The 17,002-nt window shown below is 37.8% G+C and overlaps 1 protein-coding gene across 1 annotated transcript in view; it reads right to left on the minus strand.

Annotated features, from left to right (window-relative positions):
- Positions 1-17,002, minus strand: part of LOC107550402 (ras-related protein Rab-10-like) — a 20,808-nt gene that overhangs the window by 2,820 nt on the left and 986 nt on the right. Inside the window, exons 2-4 of the mRNA XM_016231665.1 lie at positions 5,175-5,235; positions 2,480-2,618; positions 864-953 (exon numbers count right to left, since the gene is read on the minus strand). Of these exons, the coding sequence (XP_016087151.1) occupies positions 864-953; positions 2,480-2,618; positions 5,175-5,235 (290 nt within the window). The remainder of the gene's footprint in view (positions 1-863; positions 954-2,479; positions 2,619-5,174; positions 5,236-17,002) is intronic.

The raw sequence follows: 17,002 nt of genomic DNA on the forward strand, positions 1-17,002 counted from the left end.
CAAACACTCGATGGTGGTTTAAAGTGAGTTTTGAGTAAAAGCGGAATATAAATCTTATTTCTTATGTAGCATGATGCTACAGTTTGCATGAATGGTAACATAACACGCGCTTTCGGTCGTGTAACGTTAGTATGAACGGACATCTGCATATGATCGGAACACCACGCAGCTCCCGTGCTACTCTCCATTGGAAATTAATGACCGGTCTGTCGCTTGTCATTTGTCGGAGATAGTGGAAAGCCGGCTTGAAACGCAGTGTAAAGGCCAGTATGACAAGAATCGTTTTCATTTTAAAACATAAACGCACCAGTGTAAATATAGCCTTACATCTAAGGGGGTTGGGATGCATTCACACTACAGCCTCACGTGTGCGCCACATCTCTTGAGTGTAACCGGAGTTAACTAGTAGGTGTGTTCGACTTGACGCGGAACGACTGTGCAGACCGATCGGTGTATTACAGTACCACGAGAGCTAAAGAGAGCAGACTGCTCCGTGCGCTTTCGAATCGCTCTCGCGGATGATTGATTTGCACCACACCTCATCTAGTAGAAAACACCGGCTAGTGCTGCAGGCTTATTGGCTCACTGACGCTGATGAGATTAACCCCTTAGGTATCGAAATTTGGTACCGAACAACGAGACGTTTTTCGATACTCGATGGTATCGAGGCAATTCGGTCGTTGCCTAAAAAGTATCGAACTCGATACCCAGCCCTACATATAAACTCCCACCGCCAAATGTATCGCGATTCATTTAACATCACAACCAATATGTTCAACCGGCTCGCGGTGCATCGTTACATCCCTAATTAAAATTGATATTTTCAACCCAGCCTGAATCTTAACTCATCCACAATCCCTCACCTGTTCCCCCTTGGCTTTTGGTACGATACGTTTGTCCTCCATGTCACACTTGTTGCCTAGCAGCATCCTCTCCACATCCTCATTAGCATGCTGCAACAAACATACACACATTTGAGATGATGCATTCTCACTAAATACTGATGTTCAGACAGAGTACTTAAAGTGGCTTCAGAAGTCACAGAAGAAACAGTATTGAAGAACTGAGTTTGCATCAGTGGTGCAATTATGTGAACGACAGGCCACCAAACACACAACCACATCCCTCGTGGAGTCTCATGTTATATGAATTCTCTTGAAATTGCTGATTGTTTGGAAATTCTGCATAACTCATCAGACTGAAAATCAAACAGTCAGCTGTTTCACTCCATGACTATGTATCTGTAAGTTGGTGTTTTTACAGGACTGGAACTTCAAAAGTCCTACACCAGCGGTTCTTAACTCAAAAATGGGTCATAGGTATGTTCTATTTATAACACAGTAATAAAAAGCAACTAACCACATGATCATGCATAGTTAGGCTACTAAAATAAATGGGCTTATTAACTTTTAAAAGGGAAAAGAAAACACTTCCCATATTGTTTTGTCGTTGACGTCAAGAGATGCTTGTCCAAACAAACTCTGTATTTAGGTACAAATTCATTGTGTCTCAAAAACCATGAACAAAACTATGCAAGATAAAGGAAAACTGCATGCAATATGGTTTTACCGGATCAGTCAATTATTGGCCAACATTTTCCTTTTCAGCCCATGTCATAATCATTTTACATGTTTACAAGTTTTTTTATATTTTATTTTAATTAATGTTCGTTACAAGTAATGAAAATATTTTTATGGTTTTCATTTTAGTTGACAATTCTAGTTATGTTAGTTCTTATGAAAATGAGATATTCAGATTCAAATGAGAAATCTAACTCAAAATATTAACAGTATATCAATGATACTAAAATAACTGTTAAATTCTGTCATCATTTACTCACCCTCGTGTTGTTCCAAACCTGTATGCATTTCTTTCTTCTGTTGAACACAAAAAAAATGACATTTTGAAGTATGTTGGTAACCAAACAGTTTTGGTTCCCATTGACTTCTACAGTATTTTTTTTTCATACTGTGGAAGTCAATGGGAACCCGCAACGATTTCGTTACCCACATTCTTCAAAATATCTTCTGTAATGTTCAACAGAAGAAAGAAATTCATACAGGTTTGGAAAATCCTGGTGAGTACATGACAATTTTCATTTTTGCGGGGAACTATCCCTATAAAACATCACTTCCTGAATGGCAGTAATCTGAGGGTTAGAGTAAGGTTGTGTAGAGACTGACCTCATCGATATTTCTGAGCCATTTGCTGATGACCAAACAGTTTTGGTTCCCATTGACTTCTACAGTATTTTTTTTTTCATACTGTGGAAGTCAATGGGAACCCGCAACGATTTCGTTACCCACATTCTTCAAAATATCTTCTGTAATGTTCAACAGAAGAAAGAAATTCATACAGGTTTGGAAAATCCTGGTGAGTACATGACAATTTTCATTTTTGCGGGGAACTATCCCTATAAAACATCACTTCCTGAATGGCAGTAATCTGAGGGTTAGAGTAAGGTTGTGTAGAGACTGACCTCATCGATATTTCTGAGCCATTTGCTGATGTTTTCGAAGCTCTTGGTGTTGGTGATGTCATATACGAGCATGATTCCCATGGCCCCTCTGTAGTAAGAGGTAGTGATGGTGTGAAACCGTTCCTGTCCCGCTGTATCCCTGCACAAACACATCGACAACCACAATCAAACACTAACAGCAGCCCAGACGCTCAGGGACCCAATGGATCACAGAATACAGAAAATCCAAATTTACTTCGGTTGGCAATAACTGGTGACCACAGCTGACTAGTTAAGCACCACCAATTGTTACTAATCAATTCTAAATCATCAACTGTTGTCTTCTGCTATACTTCTGGACAATCAATTGTGTTTCAATAGGCTACTAGGCAATTTCACAGGGAGTATCCAAAATGGGAAAACACAGTATTGGGGAAATAAACATGAGAAACAGAATAAAATCTGATTCCTATTTCAATGAAAATCCACCAAATCTGTAAAACGTACAGATTCAGATTTACGAACGGATTAAATTAAAAAATGGAGCCAAACGTCACGGTTTCTCACATGCAACTGTAATTTGATTAAAGACATTTTTACCTCAATGAGAGTGTAATTATCTGTGCTTTTCTCTTTAATATTTGCAGTAAACAGTGTCTTAAACTAATGTGTCACTGAGACAGCCAAAACTGTTGTTACTGTCGTTACTCCAGAATGATAACATTCTTGGCCACAAGCCAATGAAACTATGAGGAACAACATTATCATTATAGGAATTGTTTGGATGGTAACTTTCCAGATAACTTGTCAATACATTGTTTTATTTTCACACTAAAGCAATTTACATGCATTTGGTGCATGACCGGTGGTAATTTTGTATCCTGCATATAAAAAGGGCTACATAATATATAGAAATTATCTAAATATCGGGGGGGGGTTTGGGGGTGAACAAAGGCCTTCTGTAGCGAATCAATGCGTTTTTGTCTTATATCGAAATCCTCTGACATTCTTCTTTACAAATCCTCGTTTTGTATTTCTAATTCTTGACCGTTGTTTTGTTCTCTCCCCTGCGTTTCCACGTTCGTCACTCCTGAGCGGAGCATGCGCAAAGCCGACCTCATACATCATTCCCCCGGAACTGCTTCTGTTTACAACAGTGAGCGCAAGCTAGATTCAAGTGATTATTATGTTTTGAATATGGATATTTTTCTTACAAAAATGCATCGATTCACTACAGAAGGCCTTTGTTCACCCCCCAGAGCCGTGTGAGACACTTTTTTTTATGGATGGGCGATTTTTATTTAAGTTATTTTGGACTGAAGCAATGCAACACCCACTGAGTGGCATTAAACAGCTTGAAAGATCAAAGACAATTTTTTATATAACTCCGACTGGATTCGTCTGAAAGAAGAAAGTCATGTACACCACGTTTCTAGACTTGGGAACATTTCAGTTGTGTTGCTGTCTATGCAGGGTCAGACAGCTCTCAGATTCCACCAAAAATATCTTAATTTGTGTTCCGAAGATGAACGAAGGTCTTACGGGTTTGAAACGACATGAGGGTGAGTAATTAATGACATAAATTTAATTTTTGGGTGAACTAACCCTTTAAGCAACTTAATTATAATTGGTTTATAAACATTAATCACTTGTTTCACAGATAGTCATGTTATCTTATGCTTTGAATAAACGTGCATTAGTATTATTTTGCTCAATGCGCCCTCTTGTGGCCTCAGAAGAGAAGCCAAAAGCTTTTCTTCACCCTAACTGAAATTATGATTGAATAAATTCGAATATAATTCAAATTTTGATCATATTTAACTCTTTCCCCGCCACTGACGAGTTATCTCGTCTTTTAAAAGAAAACACTTCCCCGCCAAAGACGAGTTTTTACGGCTTTTCGTGTTTTCACTGTTATACACTCGGGGGCGCTATTACGCATCTTCTGAACGAGTACAAAACCTCCCGAACAAAAACACAAGTGAACAGGACGGAGAAACGAGCGATCTCTTATGTAAACAGATGCATATGAAAAATAATGCGATCATCAGCAATAGACCGCATATAAATGAAAACTGCATAACGTTACAGAGTAAAATGTTGATCCAGGAAGTGGTATATGTCTGTGCAAGCTTTGGAGGTGTTGATGGAAGCGATTTACTGGATTTATGCTTTGATAATCGTACTGAATATTATCCAGATGTAGTTTTTGATAAAAATATGATTTTCTCACCTTTTTGCTCAAAATAATGCATTTTTATGAAACCTACCTATATTCAAGTGTTGATAAAAAAAGAATGCTTTAAGCTAGAATAAAAGGGATTTTTTTGTTTAAAGGCTGTTATCTTTATTTTGGTGTATTGCATATTCAAATATTCATACAGCAAAATATACTGGAGGCCATCAAATTTGAGTGAATATCATCAAAATCGCTGGCGGTGGCTGGTAACTTTTTTCAAAATGCTGGCGGGGAAAGAGTTAAGTACAAAATTCTAATTTAGTTTTTCAGTCATTTTGACAGCCCTAATGTTGATTATATCATTTTCAGTTTTTAAATATATTTAAATAATTAAATTTACATAAATTGTATTTAATTTAATATTTCAATTTACATTTAAATCTAAACAGATTTTACACGCATAAAACATGGTTTTATCGCAGAGCACATTATATATAATGAATTTTATAAATATGCAAACACACATTCAGTACTTACCATATCTGTAGCTTTATCTTCTTTCCTTGCAATTCAACTGTTTTGATCTTAAAATCGATTCCTAAAAAGACAGAACAGAAAGACAGAAGTTGAAGACAGACACTTAAAATAAACAGCATTCTGTGAGTTAAACAGAATATTCAATGAGAAAAAAGTTGAATCACTGGAATTTTGTTCACTGAAAATTGATCGGATCCACCTATGCTTTCCATACTAGAATGGAGTCAGATCTGAATGCGAGTTGGCAGTGGATGTAGGGGATCTACTCTCCTCCTGAGACGCTTTTTAGGAGGTTTTTTCATCAGGATGTTGAGGCAAAGTTGAAGACAGACACTTAAAATAAACAGCATTCTGTGAGTTAAACAGAATATTCAATGAGAAAAAAGTTGAATCACTGGAATTTTGTTCACTGAAAATTGATCGGATCCACCTATGCTTTCCATACTAGAATGGAGTCAGATCTGAATGCGAGTTTGCAGTGGATGTAGGGGATCTACTCTCCTCCTGAGACGCTTTTTAGGAGGTTTTTTCATCAGGATGTTGAGGCTGAAGGTCAAGTCAGACTAGGGCTGCACGATTAATCGAAATTAAATCACAAAGGCGATAAATCGCGATTAGGCAGAAGCTGCGATTGTCATGCGTATCTTTCAGTGAAGCACAGTTCTGTGATCAGCAGTAAATCTCCATCTAAAGGCAAGAGGGCGCTCTCACGCTGAACCTCCAAATACGCCCACAGAAGAAACCCAGGAAATCCCTATAGCGGTTGCTGAATAAACAGAAGATTTAACTGCTTTCATTGATTCAACGTGACTAATAAACATACGACTATGGCAATATATTGGTTATCTGAGTTTGTTTTATTATACTAAAGTATATAATAATGTAATGTTAATCGACAGCATTTATCACTGCTTAGAATACTATGAAATATGTTGTGTGCCTTATTCTGTGTAAGAAGCCACATCATCTCACAGAAGGATTTATTTCAAACACTCGACTGACGTTATGAATGTGGTATTATTTTCACATGCTTTCAGATGGAGCAGCATTTACTACACAGAGCCGTAGTTCACTGAGAAGCTACGCAAACATTTCATAATCGCAGAACGTTATCTTCGATTTCATTATCACGCGATTATATCGTCTGTGATTATGAATGTCATTTTACGTAGCTTGTCAGTGAACTACGGCTCTGTGTAGTAAATGCTGCTCCATCTGAAAGCACGTGATGGAGATTTACTACTGATTACAGAACCGGCTTTACTGATGAGATGCGCATGACAATCACATTCGATTAATCGTGCAGCCCTAAGTCACACGGTCCAGAGCTTCTCCATATATCCCAAAGGCTACACTACTTTTCAAGCGGATTGTTATTTGCCATTATTGCTGTAATCTTTAGTACATTAACTAGCTTAAAATTATTCTGTTAACTACTGGTAACTTACTAGTAACTTGGTAAGCTTGCATTGTGCACAACCGTAGCCTACAACAATGACTACATTATCACACTGCCAAAAAAAAGGAAAGTTGTTTCTGAAAAGTTATTACATTTGAAATATTACAATGACAAACAATCTTTCTTGTTTGAAATACACTGATAAATCATACACAATAAGATCAGGAAACTGTATTAAGTGGGAAGGAGGGTCATTTTTATTTACTGTTGACTTCAAGGCCTGTTCACAACGTCATCTTAAACAACAAAACGACAAACGAGTAATAATTTTTTTGCATGCGGAATTTTCATTAGTCACTGTAAAAGTGTGGGCTGTGCAGGCATACATCAGTTTTCCTCTAAGGCTGCTAGCGTAGGAGAAGCTTCTCCAAATGAGAAACAAACCTTAGCATTCACTGGTTAGATACTGTGTTTGTCCTGCTGCACAACTTTATTAGTGATGTTTGCAGAGAGACTTGGACTAGTAAGTGACTCCGACAACACCCTAGCAACCGTGAGCAATGTGCCAAAAAAGAAAAAAACCTTAGCAACCACATAGTGACAGGCTAAAATTAGAAAAAACACATAAAATGCTCAAAATACTTCAGCAATGGCAGAGTAACAACCTAAACCACTCAAAACACCTTAGAAACAGCAAAGTAACAACCTAAATCACTCCAGACACCTTAGCAACTACATAGTAACAACCTAAATAACTCAAAACACCTTAGCAACCACATAGCAATGACCCAAAACTCCTCATGAAACAGGAAAGTATAAAGCTAAATCACTCCAAACACCTTAGCAACTACATAGTAATTACCTAAATCACTCAAAAAACCTTAGCAACCAAAGAGTAACAACCTAAATAACTCAAAACACCTTAGCAACCACATAGCAATGACCCAAAACTCCTCAGAAATAGCAGAGTAACAACCTAAATCACTCAAAACACATTAGCAAGAGTAGGGATGCACCGATATGAAAATTTTGGCCGATACCGATATGGTGGCCGATATATCGTGCATCCCTAAGCAAGAGCATAGTAAGTTAACAAGCTAAACCACTCAAAACACTTTAGAAACACATAGTAATAACAACCTAAACTGCTCAAAGCAATTAAGAACAACATAGTATGTTCTAACTAGGGGTGTAATGGTACACAAAAATGATGGAGGCTTAGAGGCTTCTTTTTTGAGGCTTAGTTTGGTATGTTCGGTACTAGGGATGTAACGGTATGAAAATTTCACATCACGATTATAGTGACCAAAGTTATCACGCAGTGATAGAAATATGATTTAAGACGGTAGTGTAAGCAAGTTTAGTTTGAAAACGTTTAATAGTAAATAAGACACAATTAGACAATATTTGAATAAAATAATAATAATAAATAGTTATTTGCAACAACTGATGGAGTACTGAATGCTGCACGCACGCACAGCATTGTCAAGGTATCATTTGGTCAGTCGTTCCCTTCGCCGAGGGAGTTTCAAACGCTTATATGAGACAGTAATGCCCTGCACCTTTCAAAGAACACACTTCAAGGGCTCTGCCCTTCGAAGGGAGGGCATAGGGATGCTCACTTCTGTTTGGAATTCGCCCCATGTCTCTTGTATCACCGCAGAGTGCGGATGCGCTCTCTTGTTTCATTCAAATACAGCTTGCCGTCTTGCGTCTCAGTTTTTGATTGTATTGAAAATGAAATCAGGAATTTAGTATTAATACTACTATAATTTTGCTGTAGTGATCATATTGTCCTGACGATTTGAGCAAATTTGATGCGTTTCCCCCTTTTGCAGCGACTTTCTTCTTGCAAGATCGGCAGACAGTGTAACCGTCCTCGATTAAATTGCCTTCAGGACTCTTGTAAAAGCCAAAATACGACCAGACCACCGATTTGGTCCTCTTAGATGGCTGAAAAATCTCCCGAGCGCTGTCACTGCCTTCCGCCATTTCATCTCGTGCAAAAAAAAACTAATACATCAACACTGCATGCTGCTTCTGCGTCAGACTGATGCTGGCTGGACAGGATTTACCGCGAGTTTTCAAAATCGCGATAATCAAATACGGTTTTGATGATAATTAAATTTTAAACGATAATACTAACCGTCAGCGCATTTTATCGTGATTTATCATGAAACCGGTAATCGTTCCATCCCTATTCGGTACATCAATGGGAAACATTTTTAATTGCTTATTTTTTCCTTTTTTTTTTATTAAACAGTAATTTACTGAACAAATTATCTTTATATTTAAAAACAATTCTGCCAATGCTGCTGCAACACACGCTTCATACTGCAGTTTATGGTGCTTTTGTATATTAGTAAAGAGATTTCAAGTGCTTCCACTTTTGGATGCAAAATATTTAGGCAAAATGAATATTTTACTCAGAATTACTGCACTCCATCTGTTATTAGTGTATGCGTGTGGTTCTTCACTTACTGTCAGGATGATCCTTTATGCAAAATGGAAATAGTAGCATGACTTTCTAACATTTACAGATAAAGATACAACTGTAAGATGCAAGTTATGCACTAAAAAAAACATGTCTCAAATGGATTAAGCAGCAAACGCATCTGACAGGAGAGCAAGCCGCTTTAAACCCTATGCTTATGAGTTACTCTAAAGCCCTTAATATAAAGCACATCTCATGTTCAGGACAACTTAAATCATGTAATATTCCCACAGCAGCTTATCTCTGTCCTCCATTATTTTTCCGACATATTCATGGGCATGCATGCCGAACCGAAAAACCCATACGGAAAATTTTTGTTGTGCATACGTGTACCATTACATCCCTAACTGCACAAAGACTGACCAACATATTTAGCAGTAATGCTAAGCAGAACTCCAACCACACACACATACACACACAGCTGCATTATGGGTGGGAGCCGCTTTATGAAATGATACCCAAATGAGCAGCCAAAGACTGTCTGTCACTCACACAATACACACAAGCCACCACAGAGACAGAACAGAGCAAGAAAGAGATACGAAGACTATAAAACGAGAAAATTCTGCTGATGTGGACGAACATGAGAATATAAAAACAGTGTGAAAGTTATAGTGGAGAACACACACTCATAGATTAACCTCTGGAAACATGTCAAAGGATTTTTGACTGGACCCTCACACTCACACACACACTGCAGTCGGGTATGTTGGGCTTTAAAAGCAGAAAGTTTGAGCCAAGCTAATGCCATGACTTTAAAGGAACAGCTCACCAAATATGACAATTCTGTTATCTTTTACTTAACCGTCATGTCGTTACAAACCTGCACGACTTGAATGCAAAATAAGATATTTTGCTACTCCATTTCATACAATGAGGACTAAGGCTTTCATTTTTGGGCAAAGCAGTTAACAATAAAAGAGCAGCCTGGATATTCTGCCCAACATCAACAAAGGAAATTAATACTCTGGTTTAAAGTGACAAAAGGGTGAGTAAATGATTTCTGTATCAGTTTGAGAAGCCTGGATTTGGCCACTAAATGTGAGGCTGGTTTAAAACTTGGGTTATACTAGTTCAGAACACAAAGGCCATGGAAGGGTTCCTGACAGGCAGCCAATCAGACCCCTTCCCATGAGCCTCTGCAGCTGTGGGGTCCCTCAAGTGTCCAGAATGAAGCTCCACCCAACTAAGCCAAGATCCTGTCAATCAAAGAAAGAGAATGCACTAGTGCCAGACAGAAAGAGAAAAGCAAGAAAATGCTCAATTAGTCTCTTTTTTTAGGCGTTTAGAATAGGGATGCACCGATATGAAAATTTTGGCCGATACCGATAACCGATTATTCTTTATTTTTGAAAGCCGATAACCGATATGTTGGCCGATAAATCTATATCCAAATTGTTATATACTTTTTGAGAGCCTGATTACAAAAAAGGTCTCATCATTAAAAGCCACATCCCAAACACTTCAACATAAGCAGCCTAGTTTGAACGGTGTACGTTTTAAAAATATTTTTACTCTCCCATTACCAAATTTAGTCATAAAAAAGTCTTACAAATAAATAAAATTATGCATAAATAATGCAAACAAGTCACTGGACATCATTACACGTGTAAAGAATCAAAATGAATGCGCCATAGATCAATAAAACGGAATAGCCTCTGCACGGACAATAATTAAATGATTTTAATATAAACCATATTGTTGATGAAAATAATAAGAGAAAAATACAAGTGGTTGTTGTTATTAATAATATATCAATGATTTTGAAAAAGTAACAAATTAATACCACTGTTTTAAATAGCAGCCATTGAGCTGCAGCTCAAGCTGAAGCTGAAGAGCTGAATGAACACGGTAAACTGAAGCGTTTTGCTGGCAGCTTATTCTCTTTTTTAGGCGTTTAGAAGTTTATAAGAGATTAAAGGGGTCATATGATGTTGCTAAAAAGAACATTTGTATTTGGTGTAATGAAATGTGTTTATGCAGTTTAAGGTTCAAAAAACACATTATTTTCCACATACTGTACATTATTGTTTCTCCTCTATGACCCGCCTTTCTGAAACGCATCAATTTTTACAAAGCTCATCGGTCTGAATAGCGAGGTGTGCTGTGATTGGCCAGCTATCCAGTGCATTGTGATTGGCCGAATACCTGCCTGTGACTGAAATGTTACGCCCCTTGCCATACCATGATGCCATGTCCCGACAAGAGCGACGGGACAAAAACAATAAAACACATAAACGAGGCATTTGTTGCATCCAGTGGGGACATAATTACGGATTATAATAACTTATACGGTGTTTTTACACATTGCACCGTGTAAACATAAAACCATGTCTGCATTTGTGATCGGAGAAATGACAAACAACAAGTGCTACTCTACACTGCTCAAAACTCGAGTTTGAATCATCAGTGGCAAATGCTTTAAATATGAAAACGTACTTATAGTCTTGTGAGTCAGAACAGCCGGCATTATAGTGTACTCTACCAGGATCAGAAAACAGTCCTCCATAAAATGTGCTGCACACATCTGAATATTTGGGTTGAACTGTTCTGGAACAGTGTTGTAAATACAACTTAACCACTGATTTCTAGTCGTGTCCTCTTTTGGAAGGCCAAACAAAGTAGTTTCGCTCTCACAACGAAACACACAGCGTCACACACGGCGGGCTAGAGTGAGGAACGGCCGGTGGCTTGAGAACAGTGTGGCTGGCGGATTCGACGAAGGAGCGGTCGGCGGGCTTGCGGCAACCATGTGTCAACCCCGGGCTGGACTCCGCTTCGCCACAGTTGACGTATTTCCTCAGCGACCAGCACGGATCAGCTCCAGGCATGACGAAGCGGATATCGTCCTCTTTTGGAAGGCCAAACAAAGTAGTTTCACTTTCACAACGGAACACACAGCGTCTTCACGACATGGCGGCGGCGGCATCAACAATTCTACAGCGAGAATAAAAGTTACGCCTTCTTTCTTTGCGTGAACATTTGGGTGGCATTATGCAAATCTTCCCACATCGTAACATAGACATGTGGGGGGGGGGGGTTAGAACGAGCCATTTTAGATAGCCATTGTTGACTCTTAACTTTAATAAAGAATATCTCTTTGGATTTGAGACTTTAGTCTTTGCAACTTTACAGATCTTCTTTATGCACCAAGAGCTTGTAACACTCCAAAGAGAAAGGAAAAATTGAAATCGCATCATATTACCCCTTTAAATCAAGAGTTTAATAGTGCAAATATTGTTAAGGTGTGTGTTTGTGTGTGTAAGGTGATCTTTCTCTTGGGACTGCAGAGAGTTTCCGGTGAGTATTTTAAGGCTCTGAACTATAGAAAGAAGGAGAAGGAGAGAGATGCAATTTAAGTCTACATGAAATGACATTCATAATCCATATTATTTCCACAAAGTGACAGGATGTCGAACAAAATGGAAGGTGGGACTTTATTTTATCCATCAGGAATTGAACTTCACAGTCAAATGTTAAGGGCTACCTGCTTAATGAAACACATCTGTCACTGGTCGAAACTTAAGTGGCCTTGATGACATCATCAATAAAAGAATGTCGTTTCAGAGATGTAGCATTTTTTAGATTGCCAAGAAAAATAAATCTAGACAACTATTTGGAACAACATTGAGAATAATAACATGAGAGTGCATAAAAAGTAGGCCTAAGTAGTCAATTTTGATTACATGTCGATTTAAAAAAAGAAACATTAAAATTCAAATAAAAGAACTGGATTAGAAGAGAAATTAATGTAAATCCAAACACTCACTCATCTGATCACTTAAACCACTGTTTCCATGCTGACATAGTTCACAACTTCCACCTGAGCGCAACAGGAAGCCACAGGTGTGATGTGGTCACCTGACACTCCATGAGCAGTCATGTGACTCACAGTACAGAGATAAAAACACAGTCGTAAAGGTCACGCACACACCCTTGTCTGTCCAGAAACCAGGTCAATATTTGTTTTCATTCCTAATCATGATAATTTCCAGGTTTTATCAGTCTGAAATAGGGATGTTCATTTTAACCAGTTAACCGACCATGAAGAATTTTGACCGATTAATACAATCAGTTAAATGGCTTAAAAAGTACTGTATTTATTTATTTTTTAGTAATTTATCAAAATATTTAAAAAGGTTTGCTGTATGGCTGAAATACAATGCGCGTATACAAAATTACTTTTTTAAGATGAAAAAAAAAACAAAACATAAGTCTAATAGGCCTAAGTCGCATTTTATTATTTCATTCAGAAATAGGCCTAATGCCTAAATGTCATGCGCATTTTGATAGTAAAGCCGGTTCTGTAATCAGCAGGAAATCATCATCACGTGCTTTCAGATGGAGCAGAATTTACTACACATAGCCGTAGTTCACTGACAAGTTACGCAAAAAAATTGCAGACGATTTTATTGCACGATTATGAAATCGAAGAAATCGTTTGCGATAATGACAGCTGTTTGCATAGCTTCTCAGTGAACTACAGCTCTGTGTAGTAAATGCTGCTCCACCTGAAAGCATGGGAAAATACCACATTTAATAACATATTTTTCCTCCAAACTCACTTCATAATGTCAGTCGAGTGTTTGAAATAAATCCTTCTGTGAGATGATGTGGCTTCTTACACAGAATAAGGCACGCAACATATTTCATAGTATTTAAGCAGTGATAAAGGCATTGCATTATAAATATACTTTATTTGAATGAAAATTATAATAATAAGAACTCCGATAAACCGTATATTGCCGTAGTCGTGTGTTTATTAGTCACGTTGAATCAATGAAAGCAGTTGAATCTTCTGTTTATTCAGCTGCAGCAATAGGCATTTTCTGGGTTTCTTCTACGGCCGTATTTGGAGTTTCAGGGTGAGAGCGCCCTCTGGCCTTTGGATGGAGATTTACTGTTGATCACAGAACCGTGCTTCACTGAAAGATACGCATGACAATCACAGCTTCTGTCGAATCGCGATCTCGATTCTATTTCGATTTATCGTGCAGCCCTACTAATCCCGACACGAAATGTTTACAAACATTATAATAAACACTGTAAATATAGCTAGGCTATTTTAGTTCCCCTGACTCCACAACAAATCCTTTCAATTAACAGTATTTAGAAAAGGACAAGAATTAAAAATATAAGAAACTATAGCAATATAAACGACAAGCCAAAACGAATTTAGTCTAAAACGAAACTGAAACCAACGCTGTGCCTCTCATTTGACACAAAATCAAATGTTTCCGTATTCGCGATGTATTTGAATGCCAAAATATTATTTATTATGTAGCCTACTTCACTCACGTTCCAATATCCACGTAAAACAAATTGTTTTGCATAACATCATGGCGGTACGGTGATAACGCTTAACGGCACAGATTTTACTACATATTTAAACTGAGCAGTGTGTTTTTTCCATATGTTTGACGGACTATTTTATTATGATAATGAACAGGCTGCATTGTCAAGGTAGCAATGCTTAACTGTGTGAGAGCGTACGGCGCCGGCGCAATCATTTGAATTTTTTCCTTCTAACAATGGAATCAACTAGGCTACTCCTTTTAGTCATATGGATAATCGGAATTGTAAAAGGTTTGCCTTTATTTGTGTACGTTCACAATAAAAACCAATCTTTGTGCTTTTGTAAAATAAGCCTAAAGAAAAATAGGATGCCGCTTTCTAATGTTTGGTTTCCTTTCGTGCAGCACAAAAAAAAACTGAACCTCTGCATACTAGGCTACTTGTTGCACAGTTTTTCTTTCGTTTTCTTAATTTATTATTTAAATATAAATATATTTCTCATATAGGCCTATTTATCATTATATATATATATAGGCCTATAGCCTAGCTTTACTATGTTTTTCTCCACTGGCAGAAGCACTGCAGGTGCGTGATGTGATGGCCATGTGAATCCTCATGTTCTGTTGTTTGCAGCTTTTTGCGCATGTACAATTAATCCCCGGGAAACAAATGTTAGTATTTTTTAACAGGTCACAGACACATATCTTTTCTAATTTAATTAAATTCGAATTTAAAATAATATTGTCGGTTAACGGTTAATAATCGGTTAATGAGCGTCGGTTGTCGGTTAGGAAAAATAACCGAAATGAACATTCCTAGTTTGGAACATAATTAATGACGGCAACTTTATTCAACTTCCATATGCCATTAAAAACAAGCAGATTTTTAAACTATTTTATGCAACTAATACTCGATGAAGCACAGGATGTCAACAGTCATTTCAGAGACAGCACATATATATAACAAAAAGTTTTTTTCTTTGGAATAACATTAGCTGAGGAATCACTCACAATAACTTTGAAGAGCCATGCATTATGAAAAGTAAACTGGGTCAATTTTGATTTCTTTAATTTTTTTATACATTTCTTTTAAGGAACAAGCCTGAACATGCATCACATAAATGTGTTCTAACATTAGTTACAGCCCAACATACATATATAAACACAAACTATTAACAAAAATGATCAAAAACCAAACACAAACATATAACAAACAATACACAAAAGTAGAATATACAGAAAAGAACCTAAAAAAAACATTTCATAATGACAATACGGAACAGTTCATGTAAAATAATACCTAATAATTTAATTTTGATTTATTGTCAACTTGAATACACCTTCAACCACCAAAGATCTACAAATGTCTGACATTTCTTCTTGAAAATCAGACAAAATGTCAACGGAAGAGCATTTAGGATCAGTTCTTTAAGATAAACGGACGGGGCCGGCTGTGTCTAAATTTGCCCCATGAACCGGCGTAGCACTGAGATCTCCAGTTACCCCTAGAGAAATGACCCTGCCGTACGTAAACCAAGTTCAAGAACATCTGTTTAAGGACATCTACCAACGCCGTTCTCAGTGAATATGTTCATGCGGTTCCTGTGATCTAACATGTATGGCATGCTTCTCATTTGAACCCACTGAATTTACCTTCCAGGCATCTGAAGACAAAGAAAGAGTGAGGAGAGGAAGTACATATATTGCAACAATAGCGTCCAAACATCTGCATCAATCCGAACAAACGGTTTATCGTGCATTTACATGCACGCTGATGTTTGTCAGGTGACAAATGATTAGAGGGTCAAATAAACAGGTAACTAAAGAAAACAACTATCAACTTTACATTCAGATAGATTACTTTCCATTTAAATGTGGTCTATTTAGGATTCTCGTCCCCTTACAAAAAGTACCATGGTATTAGTGTGGATTCTAGACACTGTCTACTCAAAAAGTACCTTGGAAAAACCCTGGCATAACAATATAGCACTTACTCAGGGCACTGGTAGAATGGCAGCTCCAAAGTACTTTTTTATAGAAGGGTGGAGAGATTTGCAACTCTCACACCTGGCCATAACCCAAAATATACACACAGTCAGACCATGAAAATCCTATTTCAAATGTGCCTTTCCCATGATATCATACAGAAAGCACCCACGAGATGGTAAAATGACAGGTTTAGTATAGAGAACAGTTAGGAAAGCACTCGATTGGCATGAGCCGATTCGCGCATGCGCAGTAGCGCAGCCGAAGACGCCACAGTAATGAATTGTTTATGCTTTTTTTTTTTTTAATAAATAACTTTTAAAAAAATAAATCGCTGCCTGGATTCCGAACCGACAGTCTGTACCGGGTCCGTTTGAGGAGTTTAGAAGAGGACAAACACAGAGACGACCGACCAACCGCCGTCGCCTTCGAATAGAGCCACCACGGCGACACCCTAGATTTCAGAGCCACGCCTCTCGTCCCGCCCCTACGTCAGCACCTGGCTTTGCCGTGTGAGGGGAAAAAATACAAATAAAATGTACTTCCAGTTTCTCAGTCTCAGGGTTCTTCATATTTTGACTGTGTTTTAAGCTGTCCGACAAATTAGTTAACACACACACACACAGTCAGCAGAGGCGTAGCTGAGGGTTGTAAG

This window comes from Sinocyclocheilus grahami, unplaced genomic scaffold, assembly GCF_001515645.1.
Source record: "Sinocyclocheilus grahami isolate Dianchi unplaced genomic scaffold, SAMN03320097.WGS_v1.1 scaffold397.1, whole genome shotgun sequence".
NCBI lineage: Eukaryota > Metazoa > Chordata > Actinopteri > Cypriniformes > Cyprinidae > Sinocyclocheilus > Sinocyclocheilus grahami.